Source organism: Spermophilus citellus, assembly GCF_964194105.1.
Source record: "Spermophilus citellus genome assembly, chromosome: 8".
NCBI lineage: Eukaryota > Metazoa > Chordata > Mammalia > Rodentia > Sciuridae > Spermophilus > Spermophilus citellus.
Genome location: NC_138189.1, coordinates 294,732 through 315,443, shown reverse-complemented (window position 1 = coordinate 315,443; position 20,712 = coordinate 294,732). Strand labels below are relative to the sequence as shown.

General features: G+C 57.2%; 2 protein-coding genes across 2 annotated transcripts in view; one reads left to right on the top strand and one right to left on the bottom strand.

Moving 5' to 3' along the window:
• Nucleotides 1-21: 21 nt before the first annotated feature.
• ATP5ME (ATP synthase membrane subunit e) lies at nucleotides 22-1,969 on the top strand. Its single transcript, XM_081303498.1, has 4 exons — nucleotides 22-687; nucleotides 1,352-1,406; nucleotides 1,525-1,623; nucleotides 1,886-1,969. The coding sequence occupies exons 1-4, from the start codon at nucleotides 556-558 to the stop codon at nucleotides 1,909-1,911; spliced, it is 312 nt and encodes a 103-aa protein (XP_081159624.1). The 5' UTR covers nucleotides 22-555; the 3' UTR covers nucleotides 1,912-1,969.
• Nucleotides 1,970-3,485: 1,516 nt separating this feature from the next.
• PDE6B (phosphodiesterase 6B) overlaps nucleotides 3,486-20,712 on the bottom strand; it is a gene marked incomplete at both ends in the record, with an annotated part of 59,655 nt that continues 42,428 nt past the window's right edge. Inside the window, 19 exons of the mRNA XM_081303489.1 lie at nucleotides 3,486-3,547; nucleotides 4,278-4,434; nucleotides 5,241-5,324; nucleotides 6,148-6,222; nucleotides 6,505-6,568; nucleotides 6,808-6,915; nucleotides 7,010-7,110; nucleotides 7,535-7,622; nucleotides 7,729-7,838; nucleotides 8,090-8,197; nucleotides 9,492-9,638; nucleotides 10,464-10,529; nucleotides 11,304-11,447; nucleotides 11,687-11,836; nucleotides 12,715-12,762; nucleotides 12,973-13,039; nucleotides 13,816-13,880; nucleotides 14,265-14,339; nucleotides 14,424-14,564. Of these exons, the coding sequence (XP_081159615.1) occupies nucleotides 3,486-3,547; nucleotides 4,278-4,434; nucleotides 5,241-5,324; nucleotides 6,148-6,222; nucleotides 6,505-6,568; nucleotides 6,808-6,915; nucleotides 7,010-7,110; nucleotides 7,535-7,622; nucleotides 7,729-7,838; nucleotides 8,090-8,197; nucleotides 9,492-9,638; nucleotides 10,464-10,529; nucleotides 11,304-11,447; nucleotides 11,687-11,836; nucleotides 12,715-12,762; nucleotides 12,973-13,039; nucleotides 13,816-13,880; nucleotides 14,265-14,339; nucleotides 14,424-14,564 (1,860 nt within the window). The remainder of the gene's footprint in view (nucleotides 3,548-4,277; nucleotides 4,435-5,240; nucleotides 5,325-6,147; nucleotides 6,223-6,504; nucleotides 6,569-6,807; nucleotides 6,916-7,009; nucleotides 7,111-7,534; nucleotides 7,623-7,728; nucleotides 7,839-8,089; nucleotides 8,198-9,491; nucleotides 9,639-10,463; nucleotides 10,530-11,303; nucleotides 11,448-11,686; nucleotides 11,837-12,714; nucleotides 12,763-12,972; nucleotides 13,040-13,815; nucleotides 13,881-14,264; nucleotides 14,340-14,423; nucleotides 14,565-20,712) is intronic.

The following is a 20,712-nucleotide window of genomic DNA, read 5'->3' as shown; positions in this document are numbered from 1 at the left end:
TTCTGAGGTACAGGAGGTGCACCTAGGAGCTCACAGCTGCGAGTTCTGAAGGCTGGGTTGGGGACCTGGGGGGGGCCTTGCTCTGGGTAGCCTTCTCATGAAGGTCCCAGTCCCTCCTGTTATGGGAGCAAGGAGGGCAGGAGAGCTCAGGGTGAACAGCCTGGAGATCACTGACGAGCTGCAGCCATCGCCGCCCCGGATCCCGCACGCCCGCGCTCTAGGCCTCCGACCCCTCGGGCACGCGCTCCATACTGCTGGTTCGTGCCCGACCGCGCTTTTCAGGGCGCGCACGCGCACGCGGAGCGTGGGCATCGGTTAGTTCTCCTCCAGGTCCAAACCCGGGCAGGCGGGGCGCGCACGCTCGGCCCGTACCCCCAGGGCCGGGTCGCTTGGTTCTCTCGCTCCCAGGGAAGGGACACAGTTCGTGTGCCATAACCTTCCCTCCTGGTCGCGCGCAACCTTTCCTTGTGCACGAGCGCGTCCCGTGACGTCACCCGCCGGGGAGGGCGCTGTGCCTCTTCCTACCGGCAGGGGGCGCCGCTCGCGCTCCGGCGCATGCGCCCGGCTAGGCTAGCGCCCCGCGGTCTTCCCGGCCCTCGCGGCATTCACCTCCGTCTCGGCAGTGCTTCCGGTGCGAAGGTCAGGGACAAGATGGTGCCGCCGGTCCAGGTCTCTCCGCTCATCAAGGTGAACCCGGCTTCGTGGCAGCAGCACGGTTATATAGGCTGGGACCCCGATCCCTGCCCACTACCCTCATCCCCCAGACCCTGCAGGCCGCGCCCTGCCTTTCCGCGTCCTCGCCTTCCTTCGTGCCCCACCCTGCAGGCTACGCCCCCAACCCCCACGCCCTGCAGGGTGCGCCCCCGACCCCCACGCCCTGCAGGGTGCGCCCCCGACCCCCACGCCCTGCAGGGTGCGCCCCCGACCCCCTCGCCCTGCAGGGTGCGCCCCCGACCCCCACGCCCTGCAGGGTGCGCCCCCGACCCCCACGCCCTGCAGGGTGCGCCCCCGACCCCCACATCCTGCAGGGTGCGCCCCCGACCCCCACGCCCTGCAGGGTGCGCCCCCGACCCCCACGCCCTGCAGGGTGCGCCCCCGACCCCCACGCCCTGCAGGGTGCGCCCCCGACCCCCACGCCCTGCAGGGTGCGCCCCCGACCCCCACGCCCTGCAGGGTGCGCCCCCGACCCCCTCGCCCTGCAGGGTGCGCCCCCGACCCCCACGCCCTGCAGGGTGCGCCCCCGACCCCCACATCCTGCAGGGTGCGACTCCCCGTGTCCCCCGCCCGTGGCCTGCGGGCTGCGACCCCCGCCGCGCCTGACGCCCAGTCGCCTGGTTGTCCTGTCCCGCAGCTCGGCCGCTACTCCGCCCTGGTCCTCGGTGTGGCCTACGGAGCCAAGCGTTACAGTGAGTGCCGGGGCGGGCGGGCTGGGCGGCTCGGGCGCAGGGCGAGGGGTCGCAGCTACCCAGCCTCTTCACGCAGCGTTTTCAGGGAGGAGGTTAATCGAAGCCCCCACCCCTCCAGGTTACCTAAAACCCCGGGCAGAAGAGGAGAGGAGGGTAGCCGCGGAGGAGAAGAAGAGGCAGGATGAGCTGAAGCGGATCGAGAGAGAACGGGCCGAAGGTAGGAGCGAGCCTTAAGCTGCCCATCCCGTTTTTAGTGGAGGGAGGGGTGCCGCCTCTGGCCTGCCCTGTGGGGAGCAGCCCTGGAGAGTAGGCGTGCCGCTGGCCCCCCGCGTGCTGACCCCCGTAGGCTGAGTCTGGAGAGGCCCAGGATCCATTTTAGTGAAGTGCAGTGGGGGTCCTTGGATTGGATTCTGGGTTAAAGTCTGAAGTTCTGAAGGGGCCTCTTAGGTTGCCTGAGTGTGTCTTTTCCAACCTTTCAGCCCAAGATGACAGCATACTGAAGTGAGGCTCCCCAGCCTGCCTGTCCCCAGCCCAGCAGATGAATAAAGCTTCCTCCTGCGTGATGTTTGGCTCCCTCTCATTACTGCTTCTCCAGTGGTTGGGTTCCTGGACTCTGCTCAGCAATTGTGCTGTCTTTTCCTCAGGGTGGGGCCTCTTAGAGGGGATTTTAAAGGGATAACGAGCATCACTCATTACTGACCCAGAACACAGCTCACAAACAGCAACAAGTATAGAAATGGATACCTATTTTCTGGGGTGTTGAGGGGGGCCTTTGAGTAGTCAGTTGTAATGGAGCAGTCTCTAGAACTGCTCCGTGCTCTACCCTGCTTCTGCCAGCAGCCCAGGCTCCTGGACAGGCAAAAGAGGGATTGGAAGGTGGGTGGGGGTGCTGATGCAATTTTAAATTGGAAGCTGGGTCTTCTGTCCTCAACTCACAATACTTTCCTGTATTTCAAGGTGGCCAGGGCAACCTTGAGACAGAAGCCCAGGGAGGTGGTCTCTTAAAGGTGAGCCCTAACCTCCCCAGACTGGACTCCTGGCCACTGAGGCTGTGAGTTGGAGTTGGATGGGTGGGGTATTGCTGCTTCCTTAGGCGGAAAGCCTCAGTTTTTGTAAAGTGAATATATTTGTAAACATATGGAAATGGCTTACAAATGTTTCAGAAGCCGATATTTGGTTTTTGTGGGTGAACGAGCACTCCCACCCCCCAACCTTGAGCAATGGTGTCCCAGCACCTGGGTCTTCAATGGTTGCTGTCCCAGGCTCCTGTCTGAGGCTGTCACCAGGTGTCACTGAGGTGAGATGAAAACCGGCTCCCTGCTGCAAGTAGGCAGATGGTCCCAAGGAGTGACCCTGTCCTGCAGAGTACTGTCCAGTGGGGAACACACATGACGCTCACTGAGTTAGTGACCCTTGTTTTCTGCCAGATGATACTCACTTGAAAGTCAAGGCCCACTGGACTTTCTGCCTTTGCTGGTCCCCTAGTCCACCAATATTAAGTCATGAGAGGCAACAGTTCCTCCTTAAGACTCCCTGGTGCAGGGTCTGGGCCAGTAGAAGCTTGGCCTCAAGTCTACCCTCCAGTGTTCATTACAGACCACTGCCATCTGACTGCGCTCTAGTCCTGGCCTTGAGCTTGCTGGCAGAGTTTTCAACAGCACTCTGTGTCCTCCACAGTAACTACTGTGTAAAAATGGACAGTTTGATCTGTGCTTTATTCTGAATTCTTGGGCATGTTCTTCCTGAAGCAGGTGAGACAGGGACGCTACATTCCTGTATACACACATCCGTGCAGTTCTGAATGTCCCTACTCAGCAATTTCAGACAGTTCACAGGCCCCTTTCAAAGATCTCTGTGGGAACTGTATTCAAAAAAGAGTGATGTAGGCTATACTCTTTAATAAATTATTGAGAGTTTGCTTAAGTTTATTAAAAAAAACCTTATAAAAATTCAAAATATTTCAAACTGTCTTCAGTCATTTTCTTGGCTTCCTAACTTTTTACTCCAAAGTGCAGGAGGCAGAGCCCATGTTCCAGAGGTGAGGGCCTGGAGGAAGCTAGCAGTCCCCTAGACCAGGGCTTACAGGATACAGCAGGTGGAAGACTTGGGTGCTGGGTCACCATTGCAGATTTCTGTGCCCACTGTGAGAGAAAACAGGGTGAGTGGGGAGCCTTCGCCCTCCTGCTTTGTGTGCCCTCTCCCCTTCAGGGAAAGGGTGGAGTGCAGGTGTGGCCAGCCCAAGCAGGTTAAGTGGAGCTGAGCTGTTCTTAGTGCTTCACCTCTCTTGACACCACACCAAGATTGCTCTCAGTCCTGGCCTCCCACAACTCTGAGGCTGCCTTCTTCATGCTGGTTTACCCCATGGCACAGCATGCAGGGAGTAACAAGGCCCAGACTAGGGAAGCCAGACAATGCATGGAGGCTCTGGTCTGGGTGTGCTGACTTGTCACTGAGTCAGGCCCTGTGACAGGACTGTGGGCACTGCAGGACTAACCCCTGTGCAGCTCACTGGTTTTCAGTCTTGCTGTTTGGTTTCTGAGGGTGGCGTGGGCATGTGGGTGCAATGTACAAGCTACTTAGGGTTCGACTCCTTGGTGGTGGAAGGGAGCTGCTGAGAGTTCAGCTAGCCTGCTTCCCTTTACAAGGGCAGCAGCGCAGTTACTTGGAGAGACTTGAGCTCAGCCAGGAGCAGTGAGACCCTCCTGGCTCTGTCACTGCACAGGTGACCTCCCTACTGTGGACGGCATCCCCTGTGGGGCCGCTGGACATGCACCCTTCGTTTTCCTAAGTCTAACTGCTGTGAGGCTCTGCCACTCACAGCTTTGTCGGGGGTAAGCCGAGTCCCTGCCCCAGGCTGGCCAGGGCCCAGACCTTTCTTGGCCGCCACACTCTCTTCCTCCTCCACCTCCTTCTCCTCCAGGGCCTTCATTTTGGCCTCGTGCTCGTCAGCAAGTGCTTTCCACTCCTTCCTGTTGTTCTGTAGTCGGTCAAACATGGGCAGGATCTCTTCATGGAAACGGGAGAACTCCTGGAGGAAACAGAAGCCACATGTGTGTCCCCTCTGCTCCTGGAGGGCTAGGATGGTGGTCTCCCTGCCCAGCCCCTGTGGATGGAGTTGAGGAAGGCAGAGGGAGTCACCCTTGCTGGACTGTGACCTTTGGCCACTTTAAAAGGACATGTCCATGTTGACCCTGCTTGAGTAGCTGATCAGGGCCACGTCACCTAAAGCCAAATAGCACCGTTCTTAGGGGGGTGGGGTATTGCCTGGTCAGGGGGTCAGTCAGACCCCCACCAGGTCAGTGTCTTCCCAGTCCCTCCCTGTGTCCTCAGAGGCCCAAACAACAGAACTCGGGGCCCAGCAGGGCATTGGGTCCCTGGCCACTGGGCAGGAACATGGCTGCATTCCCATGTTCTGTAGGTCATGTGGGCAGGGCACACTAGCAGGGATGGGCAGACCCAGGCCCACTCCTGAGGGCTTACAGACACCCACAAAGGAACCCATAGGCAAGTAGCAGTTATTACCCTGAAGACAGGTGCCCACCATTGTGCAGGGCCCCACAGAGGCAAGGACCTGAGGAGAGACCTCGTGGGGTGGGTTGGGGGGACATTCTTGGTGCTTCTAAGGATGGTTGGTGGCAGGTCTCATCCCCAGTGCAGGCATGAGTACATGCCATGGCTGAGCAGGTGGGGGTGAGGCTGGGAGGGAGGTGCCCCCATGGGTTGCAGTCTGCACAAGCATTCCTCTTGCTGTGAGGTCACTGCTAGTCCCACCCACGCCCCCTGTGGGCTCCTGGCTGCTCTGTCAGTCAACACCCATGGTCCGGGGATTCCCACCTTGTACACAAACGTGCACACGAAGTCAATGAAGCCAACCTGCAGCTTGGGGAGCTCATCCGCCTTATTCCTGTCCATCATGGGCTTGTGGAGGAAGCAAAGACAGCTTACCCAGTGCCGTCTCCTCAGGCCCTTCAGGCCCCAGCCGGCACCTACCCCTACAGTCTAGTGAACACATTCGTGAGAGAGAATGAGCAGAGCCCAGGGGCAAAGGTGCAGCCCATAGAGGGCCAAGCTCAGTTACCAGAGCTGGCCTGGAAGCAGAGAGCCAAGATGCACCTCCTTGTCAGCTGCCCAGGCTGCCCCTTCCTACTTCTGAGCCTCTGACCCTCATGTGGGATACTGCTGGTTCATCTAAAGGTCTTCTGTCCACAGGGCACTGTCCCCAGTGTTGCCCTTATGCCCCAGCTGCTGGCCTGTCACTAAGCTGACCAGAACCTAGATGTGCTGTGGAGCCTGTACTTGGCATGCAGCCTGCTTCAGACAGCCATTTGCGCTGGTTGAATCTGGCTTTGGGATCAGACTTCTCATCTTGTGCCATGGGGCTGAGCAGGGTGGTCAGGAGCCATCCTGTGCTAGCAGTGTGTGCTGACCGCACTGCACGTACCTTTCTTGCACGGATGCTGGTCTAGCCCTGGACTCTCACCCCGGCTTTCCCTGCCCTACACTGTCCCTGGGGCCATCCTGCCTGGCCGGGGAACATCTGGGAGCTGCCTGTACTTGCAGTGGCTTCTGGTGCTGAGACCACCTCCATGCCCTGCACTCCACCTCACCAGAGGTGAAGCCATCCATTCTCATGTGGCACAACCACACACAGGAGGCAAAGACCTCAGAGTCCCTGTTCCCCAGCACCACAATGGGGTCTTGTCCCCTCATCAGGGCAGAAGCTTCTGGAAGCAACACTTACGATGGGCTGCTGATCCAAAACTGTCCTTTCCAAGTCACCTTGTTCCCAGAACTCAGCGGCCACCAGAAGAGCAACCTGGCGGCACACAAAGGCAGCGCAGTTGGTTCTGTGCTCTTGGGCCCTGCCCTAAGGCTGTACCCCAGCCTGGGCCCTCACAAAGGTGGCATGGTGCAGTTTCACCTGGAGCTCTCAGGCTCTGCTGGTTTAGGCACTAGGCACCCCCACTGCTGCACCCTGGCAGGCCCATGGCCGCCTTCAGCATGACTGCAAGCTGCATTCTCCCCCCTCTGAGGCTCCCCAGACGCAGACCCAGGGGCCCTGGAAGGGTGAGTTTGGGTCTGGCCAGCCAGGCCTGACCTTGCTCTGGACTTCCCAGGGCTTGGTGATGGCAGACAGGTCACAGGCAGTCATCATCATGGCCCTGCCGGCAGACAGAGCAGAGTCATGAGTTCTTGCTGGTGTCCTGGGCTCCTGAGACGGCCTGGGGAAGGGCACCGGATCGAAGACGAAGGAAGGGAAGCTGAGAGTGCAGTGAGGGTTGCTAAAGGCCAGAAACCAAGGACATCCCATTTGACCCTAGATCCTGCACTGGCTCCTCCAAACCCAGCAGTGCTGTCCCCGAGGGTCCTCTCCCAGGTCTGCAGGAGGGAGTGTGCTCACAAGACTATCTCCTTCCGCGTCGTCTCCAGGGACAGGTACTCCACCCAGCTCTTCTTGTCTGTGTAGTTCTTGGACTCATCTACAATCTTCTGGAACATTGTCCTCTTCCTGGACACAGGAAGGAGGGGAGGGCAGATGGTGGCGAGTCCCACACCAACATGCCCCCGCTCCCGCCCCTGCCACCCCGGGGTGGGGTGTGCACTTGAAGTAGAGGGCCAGGTCCGTGGCGATAATGGCGATGTCCATGAGGTGGGTCACATGCTCGTGCTGCCGCCGGTTCAGGTTCTGGTAGATGTTGAGGCTCTGCGGGCGTCAGTTGGTGCAGGGTCACTGTCAGGCTTGCACAGGACCCTTGGCTGCAGCTCTCAGGCTGGGCACCTCCTCTGCCCCAGGCTCCTGTGTACTTTGCCAGGCTTATGCCTGCTCCTGCTCCTTGGGAGGGCAGCCCCCTTCCCTCCCAGCTTTCTACCCTCCCCGTGGACACAGGGAGAAGCTCTGAGGCGGCTTCTGCTGTGGCTATAGGCTCTGGATCTAGAAGGCTTTGCACCTCACTTCACAGGGAGAGTCCTGGGCCCGTTGCCCTAGTACCCCAAAGCCCTAGGCCTGGCCCACTGGACACCATCTGTGAACCTGTCCTGGCTCCTCACATAGCCACAGGTCTCTTGCAGCCAAACCCACCCTGACCCACCCAAGCCCTGTGGGTCCCAGGAGCCAGTGAGGGGCCAACCTCCTCTGCCAGCAGGAACTTCCCAAACTCCAGGTGGTGCCGCTCCAAGATGGAGGAGCCGTGAAGCTTGGCTAAGGGATTCTGGGATCTGTTACAGAGTGTATTCAAAACGCAAGCAGTCAGAAGGGCAGTGGGCCAGGCCCGCTGTGCAGATGACCCCAGGAGGGTGACCCACGGCTGTGCCAGGCACCTACTTCATCTGGTACAGGTTGTTGGTGCCTCGGTGGTCAATGTCATGGCACAGGCCTGCTGTGACCATGGCGAAGGCTTCCAGGTCAGTGTAGTAGCTTTTCAGCTTGCCTGTCTGTGGGGGCATGTCCATGCCTGGGTACTGTTGCTGGCCCAGCTCCGTGCTCCAGTCAGGCCAGGGCAGGGGTGGGCTGGACCCCCTCCTGCTCCCCTGCCCAGGGGCCCTCCTCCCACAGCTCGGCTGGGTAAGCACTGGCTGGAGGGTGTGGGCTGCTTCCTTCCCTGGCCTAGGGAAGATTCCCACCCCAGGAACCAGGCAGGTGGGAATGGCTGTGGTGCCCTGCCCACCCTGCCCTGTCCGCACACCATGAGCAGTGTGAACATGGTTTGGGCCACGTTGAAGCCGTGGCGCCAGTTGTGGTAGGTGATTCTCCGGTAGGCTTTGCTGACAGAGAACAGGAACCGCACCAGGACCTGGGGCAGAGGACATGCAGGTCTTTGATCAGCACTGAATCCCCAAACCTCATGTGTGAAGGCTGGTCCCCTGAGCCTCCCATCCCCTAGTTCCCAGTGGAACTGCCTGACCTTCAGGGTGGTGGGAAGCCTGAGCTGGGTGAGAAGAGCCAAGATTGGCTGCAGCCATTAGGAGTTGGTGCCTTGGCCTATGGCCCAGCCCGAAACTGGGGAGGGGACCCTGGGGAGACCCTAAGAATCAATTTTAGGTGTGGATATTTGAATGGACCAGATATGTGGTCTGTGAACAGAAGGGTAGGGACTCTGCAGGCAGTTATCATGGGGGCTCAGAGGAGCCTCTTGCTTCCCTTGTGATATTTAGGGTCAGAAAATTATTGGGGAATATTTTTATTCTGTTAGTATTTTCTATAAATTCTTCTTTTGTGTTTTCCCTTAGTATTTACTAAAGCTTTTTCCAAAAAAAGACAGCCTGTGGCTCCTGTTCTCTGAGGAGCATGAGGAAAGGCGATCGACTCCCTCACCTGGGCTGTGGGAAGCAGGTGTGGAGCTGGACGCAGGACAGAGCAAGAGAACTGCAGGTGGAGGAGAATCGTGGCCCAGAGCTGAGAGAGCCACCCCTTCCCCCCAGGGCCCGCCTGTGGCCAAACCCAAGGGACACTAGGTACTTTCTTCTTGGGTGAGGAGCCGCTTCCATTCTGCACCCCACGCCAACTCACTACTGCTCAGGGATGCACCCAATGAAAAGGTTGCCTGGACTCTTACTAGTCAAACTTTCTGTCCATCCTCCCATCATCCGTCTGTCCACCTGCCCACCCACCAACCATTCATCTACCGACCATACCCTCATCACTCATTGTGCGTTCACCCACCCACCCACTGGCCCTTCCGTTGTCCACACTCCATCCACCCACTCACCTACTTTTCCACTGGTCTGTCCATCACCCACCCCACCCCCACATTCATTTCTCCATCTGCCTATCCATTCATCTGTCCATCTATCTACCCAGTTTTCCATCCACCCTTCCATCCAGGCAGCCTCATCCACACATTCTCTGTCTGTATACATCCATTCTCCATCTATCTATCTACCTATCCATTCATCTATTCTAGGCATACTTTGTGGTTTTACAAGAAAATGTCCCCAAAACTTCCTGGGACACTGATTACCACATTCCACTCACCTCCTGGAAGATCTGGGAGCCCCAACCACACCCCCCACCTCCTGGAGATCAGGGATCCTCAACCATGCCCTCCCACCTCCCAGGGGATTAGGGACCCTCGACCACGTCCCCACCTCCTGGGGGATCTGGAACTTGCGGACCACGCCCAGCTCGTAGTACATCTGGATGCCACACTTGACCAGCTCCAGCTCAGTGCACTCCAGGTCAGAGAAGTGGAACTCATAGATGTCAAACTTGGTGGGCCCTGGCAGTTCTTCCTTCTGCAGGGGGGTTGTGAGCTGAGGGAGGCAGGCCCACCAGCCCTACTTGCTCCCCATCCTTCCTCCTCTCAGAACCCTCTCTCCAGCTAGATGCCCTGGGCATCTCTAGTGTGATCTTGAGCCTGTGGCCTGGGATGCTCACATCCCCCTTACTCAGCCCGTCCTCCCTCTCCTCCCACCCAGCCGAGCAGACATAATGATGTCGGGGAGGCAAACTAGCAAGCACAGAGATGTGTGCAGGAAAAGGTAAGCACACATGGACAGAGGCAGGTCGGCATAGGCACATATATGCAGACTCATGGCAGACACTTTCACACAAGCACAGGTGACACAGACACTGGGGACAGTCATAACTTGTCAAGAATGATCACATGCTCCAAGACCACACAGTGGTAAATCACACAGATGACAGAGCTGGAGGTGTCACACGACTGCCAGGGTGATCTGTGATGTTCTCTGGGAGACACACAATCGTGTCTGTGTGTGCTGTGTGTGCCGGCCCTCCTCTAGGGGCAGCACAGATGGACATTTGGTCCAAGTCATGCCTGCAGAGACTAAAGCGTGGACAGTTCTGAAAGCACAGAGGAGACAGGCAGGCATACAGATGCACTTGGCAGTGCAGATGTCAGGTCAGCCCCAGCTGGACGTGAGCTCAACACACTGGCCAAGAAAGATTCAGAGCCAGGGTCCTGTAGACAGATGTCTACTGAGGAGTGCAGACACACCCGACCACAGGCCCATGTAGATGGCAGCCAACATCCTGAGATGGCATCCTGTCCCAGGGGAACTGCCAGCACCCACTGAGGAGCAGAGACAGGTCCTCACCAAGATTTTCCCCAGCTCATCCTCCTCACAGTCAGCAGGCTCCTTCCCCAGGCGCTCCCTCGTTGGCTAAAGGGAGCAACAGGCAGGTCATGGGAGAGAGAGATGGCACTGCTCTCACCCCTTCACACGTGAGCACACTGGACAAAGGGACCTCTGAATACTGATGGGCAGCCATCTCCTTGGGCCAGGGTACCCTCGATTCCAGACAGATAGGCACCCCCATGGGAGGGAGCAGGTGCTTGAGAGCCCCAGTGTGTGTGACTGTGTACATGTGCATGATTGTGTGTGTGTGTGTGTGTGTGTCTGTGTGTGTCTGTGTGTGCATGTGTGCACCACTCACTCTCCTGCCTCTTGGCCCTGATCTCAGCACTCTGCATGGATGACATATGGAGCCTTGCGTGATAGGCAGGAGGGCATTTGGCACACCTATCCGCAGCTGAGCCCGTGGCATGGGGCAGATCCTAGGGCTGGGCAGGCAGTATGTGGGTGCCAGGGCAGGTCCCGGAGCTGGACCAGCAGTGTGTGGGTCCCGGAGCAGGTCCCAGGGCAGGTGCCAGGGCAAGTCCTGGGGGAGGTCTCTGGACAGGATCGGCAGTGTGTGGGTGCTGGTGCAAGTCCTGGGGCAGGTGCTGGGCTGGGCGGGTAGTGTGTGAGTGCAGAGGCAGGTTCCAGGGCTGGCTGGGCTGGCAGTGTGTGGGGCCCTGGCCTAGGCAGGCAGTATGTGGATACTGGGGCAGGTCCTGGGGCAGGTGCCAGGCCAGTGCCTGGGGTCGGTATGTGTCCCCGGCTGGGCTGCCTGCCTCCCTGTGCAAAGGCACTGTGGAATGCAAGTTGCGGTACCAGTATCATCTGGATCTCGTCCTGGTCACATCTCACGTGGTATAGAACCATGTCCTGGGCGATGTCTCTGCGGTTCTCCAGCTTGTTCACCTTGTCGTAGGTGTCTGTGTTCAGCACCGACCAGCCCAGGAACTGTGTCAGCGACTGGAGACAGAAGAGCAGTGTCACCCACCTCTCCGAGCCCCCTGAGGAGCCCTGCTGACCATTCAGTGGGCACCTGCGGCACAGCTAGCGCCTCCCAGTGGGGCCTTCAGGGACAAGGCCTCGCAGTCTTCCCTTATCCGCACTCTCCCGGCCCTAGTGCTGGGGAGATGCCGAATGCAGGGAGGCACCCCACTTGTGGGCATGTCATACATCACGCAGGGCCCCCTCTGCTGGTTCACCTCCATGAGAACTTCATCCTGCTCGTCAAAGGGCCTCCCGTCTTTTCTGTTGTAGAAGGTCGCCACCCCCACAATCTCCTCCTTCTTGTTGACGATGGGCATGGAGAGCACGTTCTTGATAACCCACCCAGAGTCATCCAAGGGCCCCTCCTGTAGGTGCATGAAGAGCTGAGGGTGGCCTTGGGTCTGGCCAGGGCCAGGCGTGTTGCCCAGGGAGAGAGCCTTATTTGTGCCGCCCTCAGGCCTGGAGCCAGGCTCCTTGCTGACTCTTCACCCCCCACCTTGTCTGAGGACTTGGTGTCTACGGTCTTTGTGTCATGATTTTTCCAACTAGAGGAGGGTATTTTCCCATGAGAGCTGGCTTCATGAGCATGTGAGGGTGGTAGTCCCACAGAAGCCCCTCTCAGAAGGCCCCAGGCTGCCCTGCTGTCCATGTTGTCCACGACTGCTAGACATGGGCCTCACACTTCCAGTTTGCACTGGGCCCTGAGTATCATGTAACTGGTCCTGTCTGCCGTCCCAAAGACACTGGGTTGGATGGTGGAATAGGGACTGTAGGCTGGTTCTTACAGGAGGCGTTGAGAGACAAAGCATGCTCCCATCAGTCCATGTGACCTCCCCAGAAAGAGCCTGCCCTGCCCGTGGTCCCCAGATGAAGACATAGAGAGCAGAGAAGTGCTTGCTGGGGCTCAACCTGGCCCAGCTGAACCCACATAGCCCATCCAGTGAGCCCAGACAGGATCAGCCAGGCCCAGACAGGATCACATGGCCCCACGTGAGCACAGGCAGGATCAGCTGAGCCCAGGCAGGATTGGCTGAGCCCTGCGGAGCCTAGACAAGACCAACAGAGCCTCAGCAGAGCCCAGCCCACCTGCAGATCTGAGAGCACAAATGCATGCTTCTCATCAGCCACTAGGACTGAAGCAGTTTTTTAAGCAGCAAGAACTAAGTCAGCCTATCATTTCTGAACTAAGATGTTTTCTTTCCTAAGTGAAACACACACTTTCCATCAATGACTGGACAGATACCTGAAACTTGAACATTTCATCAGTGGAGGTGTTCATGATGTTACAGATCTGGAAAAGGATCAGAATTGGTGTCACTTGGAGCAGATGCATGCACACTGGTTCTGACAGCACTCACCAGCCCCGCCTTGCTTGAGAGAGGTGAACTTCTTAACTCAGCAAAGCAAAAGGGTGGCAGGAGGGACAGGGATGGGGGAGGCAGGGTGTGCAAGCATCAAGCACCAGCAGGCACAGGTCTGGGTGCAGGGTTACGGCACTCACAAAGCCACTTTCTGCCACATAGGTTGGAAGGCCGCTGGCCAGGGCCCAATGATCATCTGGGGGTGTGCTGGGGGAGGGAAGCAAAGGATCAGATGGATAGACACTTGAGTTTTTGGTTGTGAAGGCAAGTGACTGTTCACATCATGCCCTTCTCTGAGCTCAGGTGGAGGTGGGGATGGGGCTGGGAACCTGGTGAGAACTGGAGGAGGCCAGAGGATGAGGCTCGTCTCACTCTGTCATGCTGGGGACTCTCACTCTGCAAGGACTGCTCCCCGTGCAGAGGAGCTATGCATAGCTCTCAAGCTGTGGCTTCAGTCGACCTCCTGGGACTCAGTGTCAGCCACCTGCCCTGCAGTCCTGGCCAAAATTACTTGGGCCTGGTACCCAGATCCTTGTGCCTGTTTGGAGCCTGGGGTGGGGTCTTGTCAGGCCTATGAGTCATGGGGTCACTGACCACACAGTGTAGGAGTGAAGAGGGCACCTCCTCCCCAGTCCCTCTAGCCTGAGCTCTGTACTGAACTTCTTGAGGGTGAGAGGCCAACCTTACCTCTGGGGCTCCATCTGAGACCGCTGGGCTGGCCAACCAAGAGACCCTTCACACTGACCTCTAAGCCACCTACACAGCTTACCTGATCCCACTGAATGTCTACTCTGGATGTCCAAGTGCTCAGGCTGGCCACTCCCTCCTCACTTCCCAGGTCCCTCCACGCTGGCTCTGAACAGGGAGACAGCTGCCCTGCCCAAGTTTCAGGGTCACAGGCCAGGTGGGAACTCATTGCTCCAAAGGCTGGGCCTGGTCTGGGGGCCCCACTGATGCTGATGCTGCAAGAACCCGGCACTTACGGAATGACCTTGATGTCCTCCTTGCCGTGGAGGATGTAGTCGATGACTTTGTAGAAGACGATTTCCTGAGAACCAGAACACAACAGGGTGGGGTCCTGGCCCAGCTCCTCGAGAGGGGAGGGAGCCAACACCCTTCCCAGACAGGCATGTGCACAGCACACACAGGTGACAGGTACACACGTCCACAGACACATGCCCCAAGCAAGTGTTTCACACTCACTTTCACATGCCCGCACCCGGCTGGACCCTGAACACCACTTGGCCACATGTGTGCGTGTGTCTTATGAGGGGACATGCTGGTGAAGCCACCCCACCCTGGGGCAGACAGGCTGCAGTGGGGAGATGGTAGATAGGCAGGCGGGTAGGAGTCCCCTGCCTCACTTCCCTCTGGAGTCAGAGCCAGGGAATCCAAGCTATGAGCTGGGTGTGGCCCTGCCACCACCACTCACCCGGCCATCGGGTGTGCGTGGGCCTGAGTATGGCTGGGCTTCTCCCATCAGCACAGGCCACACATCAAAAAATTCCTAGGCAGAGGAGAAGAGAGGAGAGAGTCATCCTGGAGCTGGGTCAGGCTGGGCAGGAGGGCTCCCGAGAGCACCAGACCTCACCTTCTCCTTGGTCATGTCCAGGAGGCCCACAGAGTACCGGTCACAGTTGAGATAAGCCCGCACTGTGTAGAAGGCCTTGTGGAACTGCCTCTCGATGTCTGTCAGCTCCTCAAACACCTTGTTGGCTGACCAGAGCAGCACCTGGAGGGGGTGGCACACCTATGGACCTGCAGACCCCAGCTGTCTGGCCATGGCAGCACTGGGGTCGACTCATACCTGGTACACAGAAGCACACGGACATCTGACCACAGAGCCTGGGAGGACACTGATCCCTGTATGCCACCCAGGGTTTCATCTGAGCATAGGACTCTGTTTCCTGACCCAGAGGCACCCAGGGGTCCACAGGGTGACAAGGTCTCTGGGTTTTGGTCATGCCATGCACTGCCCAGCATTGGCCTCACATTTGGTTAATGAGTGAAACTTCAGAGGGAGGAGAGAGTGAAATTTGAAATTAATTACTCTGGGCTTGCAAGGCAAAAATCTGATGGCTGTGCCTCCCGCTGCCTACTCTGCAGTTGGCCTTGGGGAGGCTGGGGTTTGAAGATGTAAAGTCACTGGACAAGAGCCTGTGTCTCAGCACAGGGGAGATGGGTTGCTGATATGTTCCCTCTGAGCATGATTGCTTGGCCTCTGGCTCCCTTCCTCAGCCCAGCCTGCATGGTTCAGAGATGTGGGTGAAGCCTGGCTCCCAACCTCCTTCACACTACGCATCTCAGCCTCCTTATTATCTTTGAAGGTGCCTGGGTGTCTCCTCTCCCCAGCGCTCAGCGTTTGCTACACGGGCTCCGCTGTGTCCAGGGATGCCCGTGCCTCCCACACTCAGCCCCCTGCACCAGGACTGCTCGTCAACAGCCCTTGGCTCCACAGCCAGCTCTCCCACCCTCTGAAGCTAAGTGTGACCTCCTTCCACCTGTCCCCATCACACTCAGTCACAGCCACAGGAGTGAAGGAAACATGGATTCCTGCAGCACTGACAGGCAACTGAGGGATGAGTCCAACCACCCACCCCAAAGTTCACAGGGGAGAATGCAGACACCCTGTGCACTGAGGAGAAGACAGACATGCCAGTCCACTGTGCTGGTGGGGACACTAGGAGGAGGCGCTCTGGTTGCCTCTCACTCCCAGAGTGGTGAGGGAGACAAGTGCAAAGGGACGCTGCACCCTGGGGAGGGCCCCACCCCTCTCCCCCGCCCTGGAGGCAAGGAGGCGTTCCACCTCAGCTTCCTCCTGTGCAGGGCACCCCCATGCTCAGCCATGTGCGATCCTCTCCCTCTCCTCAGGGGCAGTCAGTGCTGCATGTCCCACCTCCTCTGGAGGGAGGTCACTCCTTCCATCAGCCCCCCTCCTCTTTCTCAAACCGTTCTGTGTGCCTTCCGGGAACCCACCCAGGAGCCACATTCCCCTCACCCATGCCTCCTGCTCTTCTCATGGGGTGATGGTGCTGGCCCTCTGCCTCCAGTGTCTCCCAGGCTTGCTTCCTCTTGCCTCTGGCTGTGGCCAGCTGGTCTGCCTCATCCATGGCTCTCTGGCCTCGACTGCTCCAGTACCATCCCCCTTGGTGCCCTGCTGCCCTGGTGCCTGCTGCAGGCACAGGCCTGATCAGTCCAGTCCTAGGGTAGTGAGTCTAGATGAAGACTTTTTCTGACAGTTGGATATCCTCAGCACTCTCTTGTAGCTACAGCGCCTACTGTTCTGTCCAATCTTGTTGCGGTGACAGATGTGTCAGAATGTCAGGTGCATTTTTACTGTGCATCTGACCCTTCATGGATGGCTATGGGAAATGGGCTCTGGAACCTGGCCCCACCCCCACCGCTCCACAGGGAGGGGCTTTGCTGACATGGCCCCACCCACCTTCCCCCTAGCTGGACTTGTATGTAGGGACTGCTCCCACCCCATTTGGGGCTCTGCATGGGCTCTGCCTCCATCCTCTGCCAGGGCTTTTCATTCTGTTGTTTCAGCCTGATTTCCCCAGGGCCTCCCTGATGATCCCCTGGTGCTCCCCCACAGCGCCTGTCCCAGCATGGGGGTTCTGGACAGGAGGAAGCTGCAGGTGGAATACCTCCTTGCCCTGGGGGGGGGGGGAAGGGGTTAGGGCTGGTGCCCCACAGGGTGCCTCTCTGTGGTCTCCCACTAGGCCGCATTTCCATGGAGTCAGGATGCGTGGTTTGTTCATGGCCAGAGCAGGCCTCACACTCAGTGCCTGGAGGCAGGTGCTGCCTGAGTGGAAGGGTAATCCAGCAGCTCTAGGGCCAGCAGCCTGAGTCCAGGTGCTTGTAGCAGCAGCTCCCGCGTGGCTGTCTGCACAGGCCTTAGAAGATGGGGTGGTCAGCCGCCTGCTGCCGGAGAATCTTGGCCCTGGGGAGGAGAACCTCCAGCAGAACTCCGACCAAGAGCTGACCCTTTCCCTGATGGCAGGGGTCAGGATGTAGCGCCGCCTCCAGCTGGCTGTGTGCCTCAGAAGGCTTCCTGGCTCTGGCCGGTCCCCTGGTGTAAAACCCACAGTGGTGATGTGCTCTCAGGATGCTGGGAGGATCTAGCCAGCCTTCCAGGTCGCCTGACTCAGGAGTCCAGTGTGGACCTAAGAGTGTGTGAGTCGCTGTGTGTCTGTCCCCTGAGTTTCCAGGCCAGGACCACACCTGCACAGGTGTCCACAGGTGCCAGCCATAGCGTTGAGTCTCCTGTTGGAGTAAGCTCGGCCTGGCTGCATGTCTGACTTTGGAGCCACTGGCTGTCAGTCCCCCAGGTGTGTTCCCACAGGGAGAGGGATAGATGGAGCTCACAGTGCAGGTAAGGGCCAGACTTCTCTCCCACCCCTGTGCAGGGTCTCCTGTCACCCACCCTCTCTCCTGCTCCCTGCTGCCACCAGCACCACCTTTGTTCACCAGAGTCACTTCCTACAGCCAGGGAGCAGGTGCCCAGTGAGGGAGGCCACCTGTCCAAGTGGTCTGAACCCAGGCAGCCTGCCCCCGGCCTCTGCCTCACCCTCCTTGCTTTTGTCTGACTTTCCAGGTGGTGCCTGGTGCACACAATGAGGGAGGTGCAGCTTCTCCCTTCAGAGCACAGCTGGCACATCTACACACGTTTTCCACTGCCGATGACTGACCGAGTGCACGATGACCTTCATCTTAGCCACTGCACTGTGTCCAGTGCTCCAGCCATGTGCAGCACCTTCTGTGAGGTCTTCCTGGGGAGCTGTCACCAGGTGGCCCCTCTCTCCCTGCTGGGGGACACTGCCTGCTAGGAGTTCAGCATCTCAGTCCTGTGTGAGTTTTGCGCTCCTCTGTGTCTGCACAGCCTTGATCCAGTCCTCTGATTCCCCACACCGGCCTCTCTGTCCTGGTGTCTCCGGGATGCGGCGTGTCTTCACCCATGCTCCTTGGCTGACTGCAGGAGAGGCCTGCCTGAGCCCGGTGCCAGGGACTGCCAGTCCCGGGGGGCGAGGCATTCGAGCCTCAGCTTTTTTCCAGGACGCTTTGAACCCACATTCTTATTGCTTGACTTCAAAAGGTAGGGAACTTTCCCCATTTTCTTCTTCTTGTTTTGTAATTTCAAGTCTGTGATCCATGTGAGTTGATTCTTGTAAAAGAGCTGAGAAGGTTCATTTTCATCTCTCTGCATGTGGATAGCCAGTTTTCCTGGCACCATTTATTTCCATGTTGTATGTTATTAGCATCTTTTTTGAAAACCAATCAATTTGGGTTTATTTCTGGACTCCTATTCCGTTGGATGTGTTTATGTTGGCAGCATGCTGTTCTGATTACAATGTAATCAGCTTTGTAAGACATTCAGAAATCTGGGAGGGTGATACCTCCACTTTTGTTCTTTTCAGTCAGGCTTGCTTTGGCTATCTGTGGTCTTTTGTGGTTTCATGTGAGTTGTAGGGTTGTTTTTCTATTTCTATGGAGAATGACATTAAAATTTTGAAGTGGATTGCATTGAATCTATAGATTGCTTTGGATAACAGACATTTAAACTATGTTAATTCTTCCAACCCATGAACATGTGATGTCTTTCCATTTATTTGTGTTCAATATTTTTCATCAATGTTTTATAGTTTCCAATATGCAGATTTTTCACTTTTTTGGTTAAAACCATTCCTGAATATTTTTGGATGCTATTGGAAATTAAATTGTTTCCTTAATTTCTTTTACAGTGTACTTTTATAAGTTGATTTTGTATCCTGCAAAATTTCTGAATTTGTTTATCAGTTCTAACAGTCTACATGACATAGGTCTGTAAAGGGTTTTGTCTTTTTTTTTTTTTTTTGCATGTACTAAAATAGTATAGGCTACAGAATACAAATAGAGATATAGGACTTTACCAAATTCCAAATTAAAAAGTCCCTTTCTCAAGAGAAGATGTACAAATGGCCAACCTATATATGAGAAAATGCTCAACACCTCTAGTCAGATGCAAATTAAAACAACAATGAGATATCACCATTTGTTGAACTGGCTATTTTTAAAATATGAAAGATAAGTGCTGATGAGGATTCAGGAAAAGGGAGCTGACACATTATTAATGGAAATGCAGATCAGGACAGCTGTTTAGAATTCAAGGCAGAGGTTCCTAAAACACTGAAAGGGAAGTACTATATGATCCAGCAATCCCATTTCTGGGTATTTACCCAAAAGACTTGAGTCAGGATGTTGAAGGGATGCAGCACTATTCATGGTAGCTAAGAAATGGAACCCACCTCTGTGTCACAGGTGAAACCCTGAGTGAAATGGGTTCAGGGACAGATGCTGCACCATCTTGCTCATGTGGAATCTGGGAAGGCTGAGCTCAGCCGAGTGGAGAGCTGGGTGGGTGGGGTGGGGGGAAGCAGGGCTGTAGCACAGGTTCCAGTTCCTGGGAGCAGTGGCTCAGGTGGTGCTTCTTAGAGCCGGTGGCCGATCCCTCAGTGAGCCCTGCAGGGTTCAACACAGCGAGGTGGATTCCACATGTCCTCTCCAAGAAGAAGCAGGGAGTATCTGAGGTGGTGGATGTGCTAGTTGGCCTGGTCCTTCACTCCACAACGAGAGTATGGAAGTAGCATGTGAACCACAGGTGTGCAGTTGACTTGTCAACCAAAAGACAAGTCTTAAGAAAATGTTGGAAATGTTCAATCAAGTGCAGCACCAGGGAGGACAAGGGGGTATGGCCAAGGGACAAGGGTCCTCCTGCTAGTGGCTCATGGCTTCCTGCTGGCCCAGGCCTCTATCCCTCTCCAGGAGTGGTGAGCCCTGTTACCATGAGCCTGTGCCCCCCATCCCCAGCAAACCCACGCCCATCAACACCTGGTAGCCCTGCAGGACTCCGCCCCATGAGATCCCACCTACCAGGGGGACTGTCTGTCCCCAGCAGAGCCCCACCAGCAGGAGGCAGTCATTATCCAAGGTATGCAGAGTCACCCTAAGAGTTAAGACATCATGGTGGATTCCAGAAGACCCTGCTCAGAGGCTCCCTGCTGCTTCCTGATTTCTGAACTCCCACTTGTTCCCAGTGAGTCCCTGGCGCGGAGGCTGCTGGGCTCTTCCATGCCTGCCCTGGTATGCTGCGTGTGCCCACAGGCCTCTGTATGAGCCATCAGGCCCAGACTCACAGAGGGTTGGCTGTTGGCCACAGACTGCACCCACTGGACCTCATCCAGTCTTTGGAGGTGATGGGCAGTGGGAATTGTTCAATGGAAAGTGACCAGGAGCTGGTGTGGTAGGACAGAGAGGTGTTCCCAGGTCCAGGGCCAACCCTGTGGCTTCCTTTGTTCTGTTGGCTCTGACCAGAGTGGTCACGGAGCTCTTCAGAAGAAGCTCAGCTGGGAGGGGGATGGGCAGGGGGAGCACCTGCAGGGCCTGTGGTGCTACCAGCAGGAGGGAGGAGCAGAGTGAGCTCCAGCTGACCATAAGTGTGGAGGCCAAGCGTCTATCTTGTGCCTCCACAGTATGGCCTGCGGCCTGAGAGGCTGGGGGAGCTGCAAGGTCTGTGATTCCTGCCTAATTCACTTGCTGCCCGGATTAGGGATGGGGAACCACCCACAGAACAGGGGACACGGACCCTGCGGCTTGCTCTCTGATGCAGGGTGGTCTGGGGTCAGTGCTCCTGGTAGAGTGGCCCAGGCTACAGAGGGGGCTGTGGTCATGTGCAGAGAGGGGCCAGGCTGCAGGGGAGCCCCAAGGCCCAGCAACAAGACCTGAGTTGTAAAGTGTGGCTCTGACTGTGGGGGGGTGGACTGGTAGGGTGTTGGACGAGAGGGGTGCTGAGGCACAGGGGCAGGGAGGGACTGGAAAGGCAGGAGGCAGGGCAGTGGGGT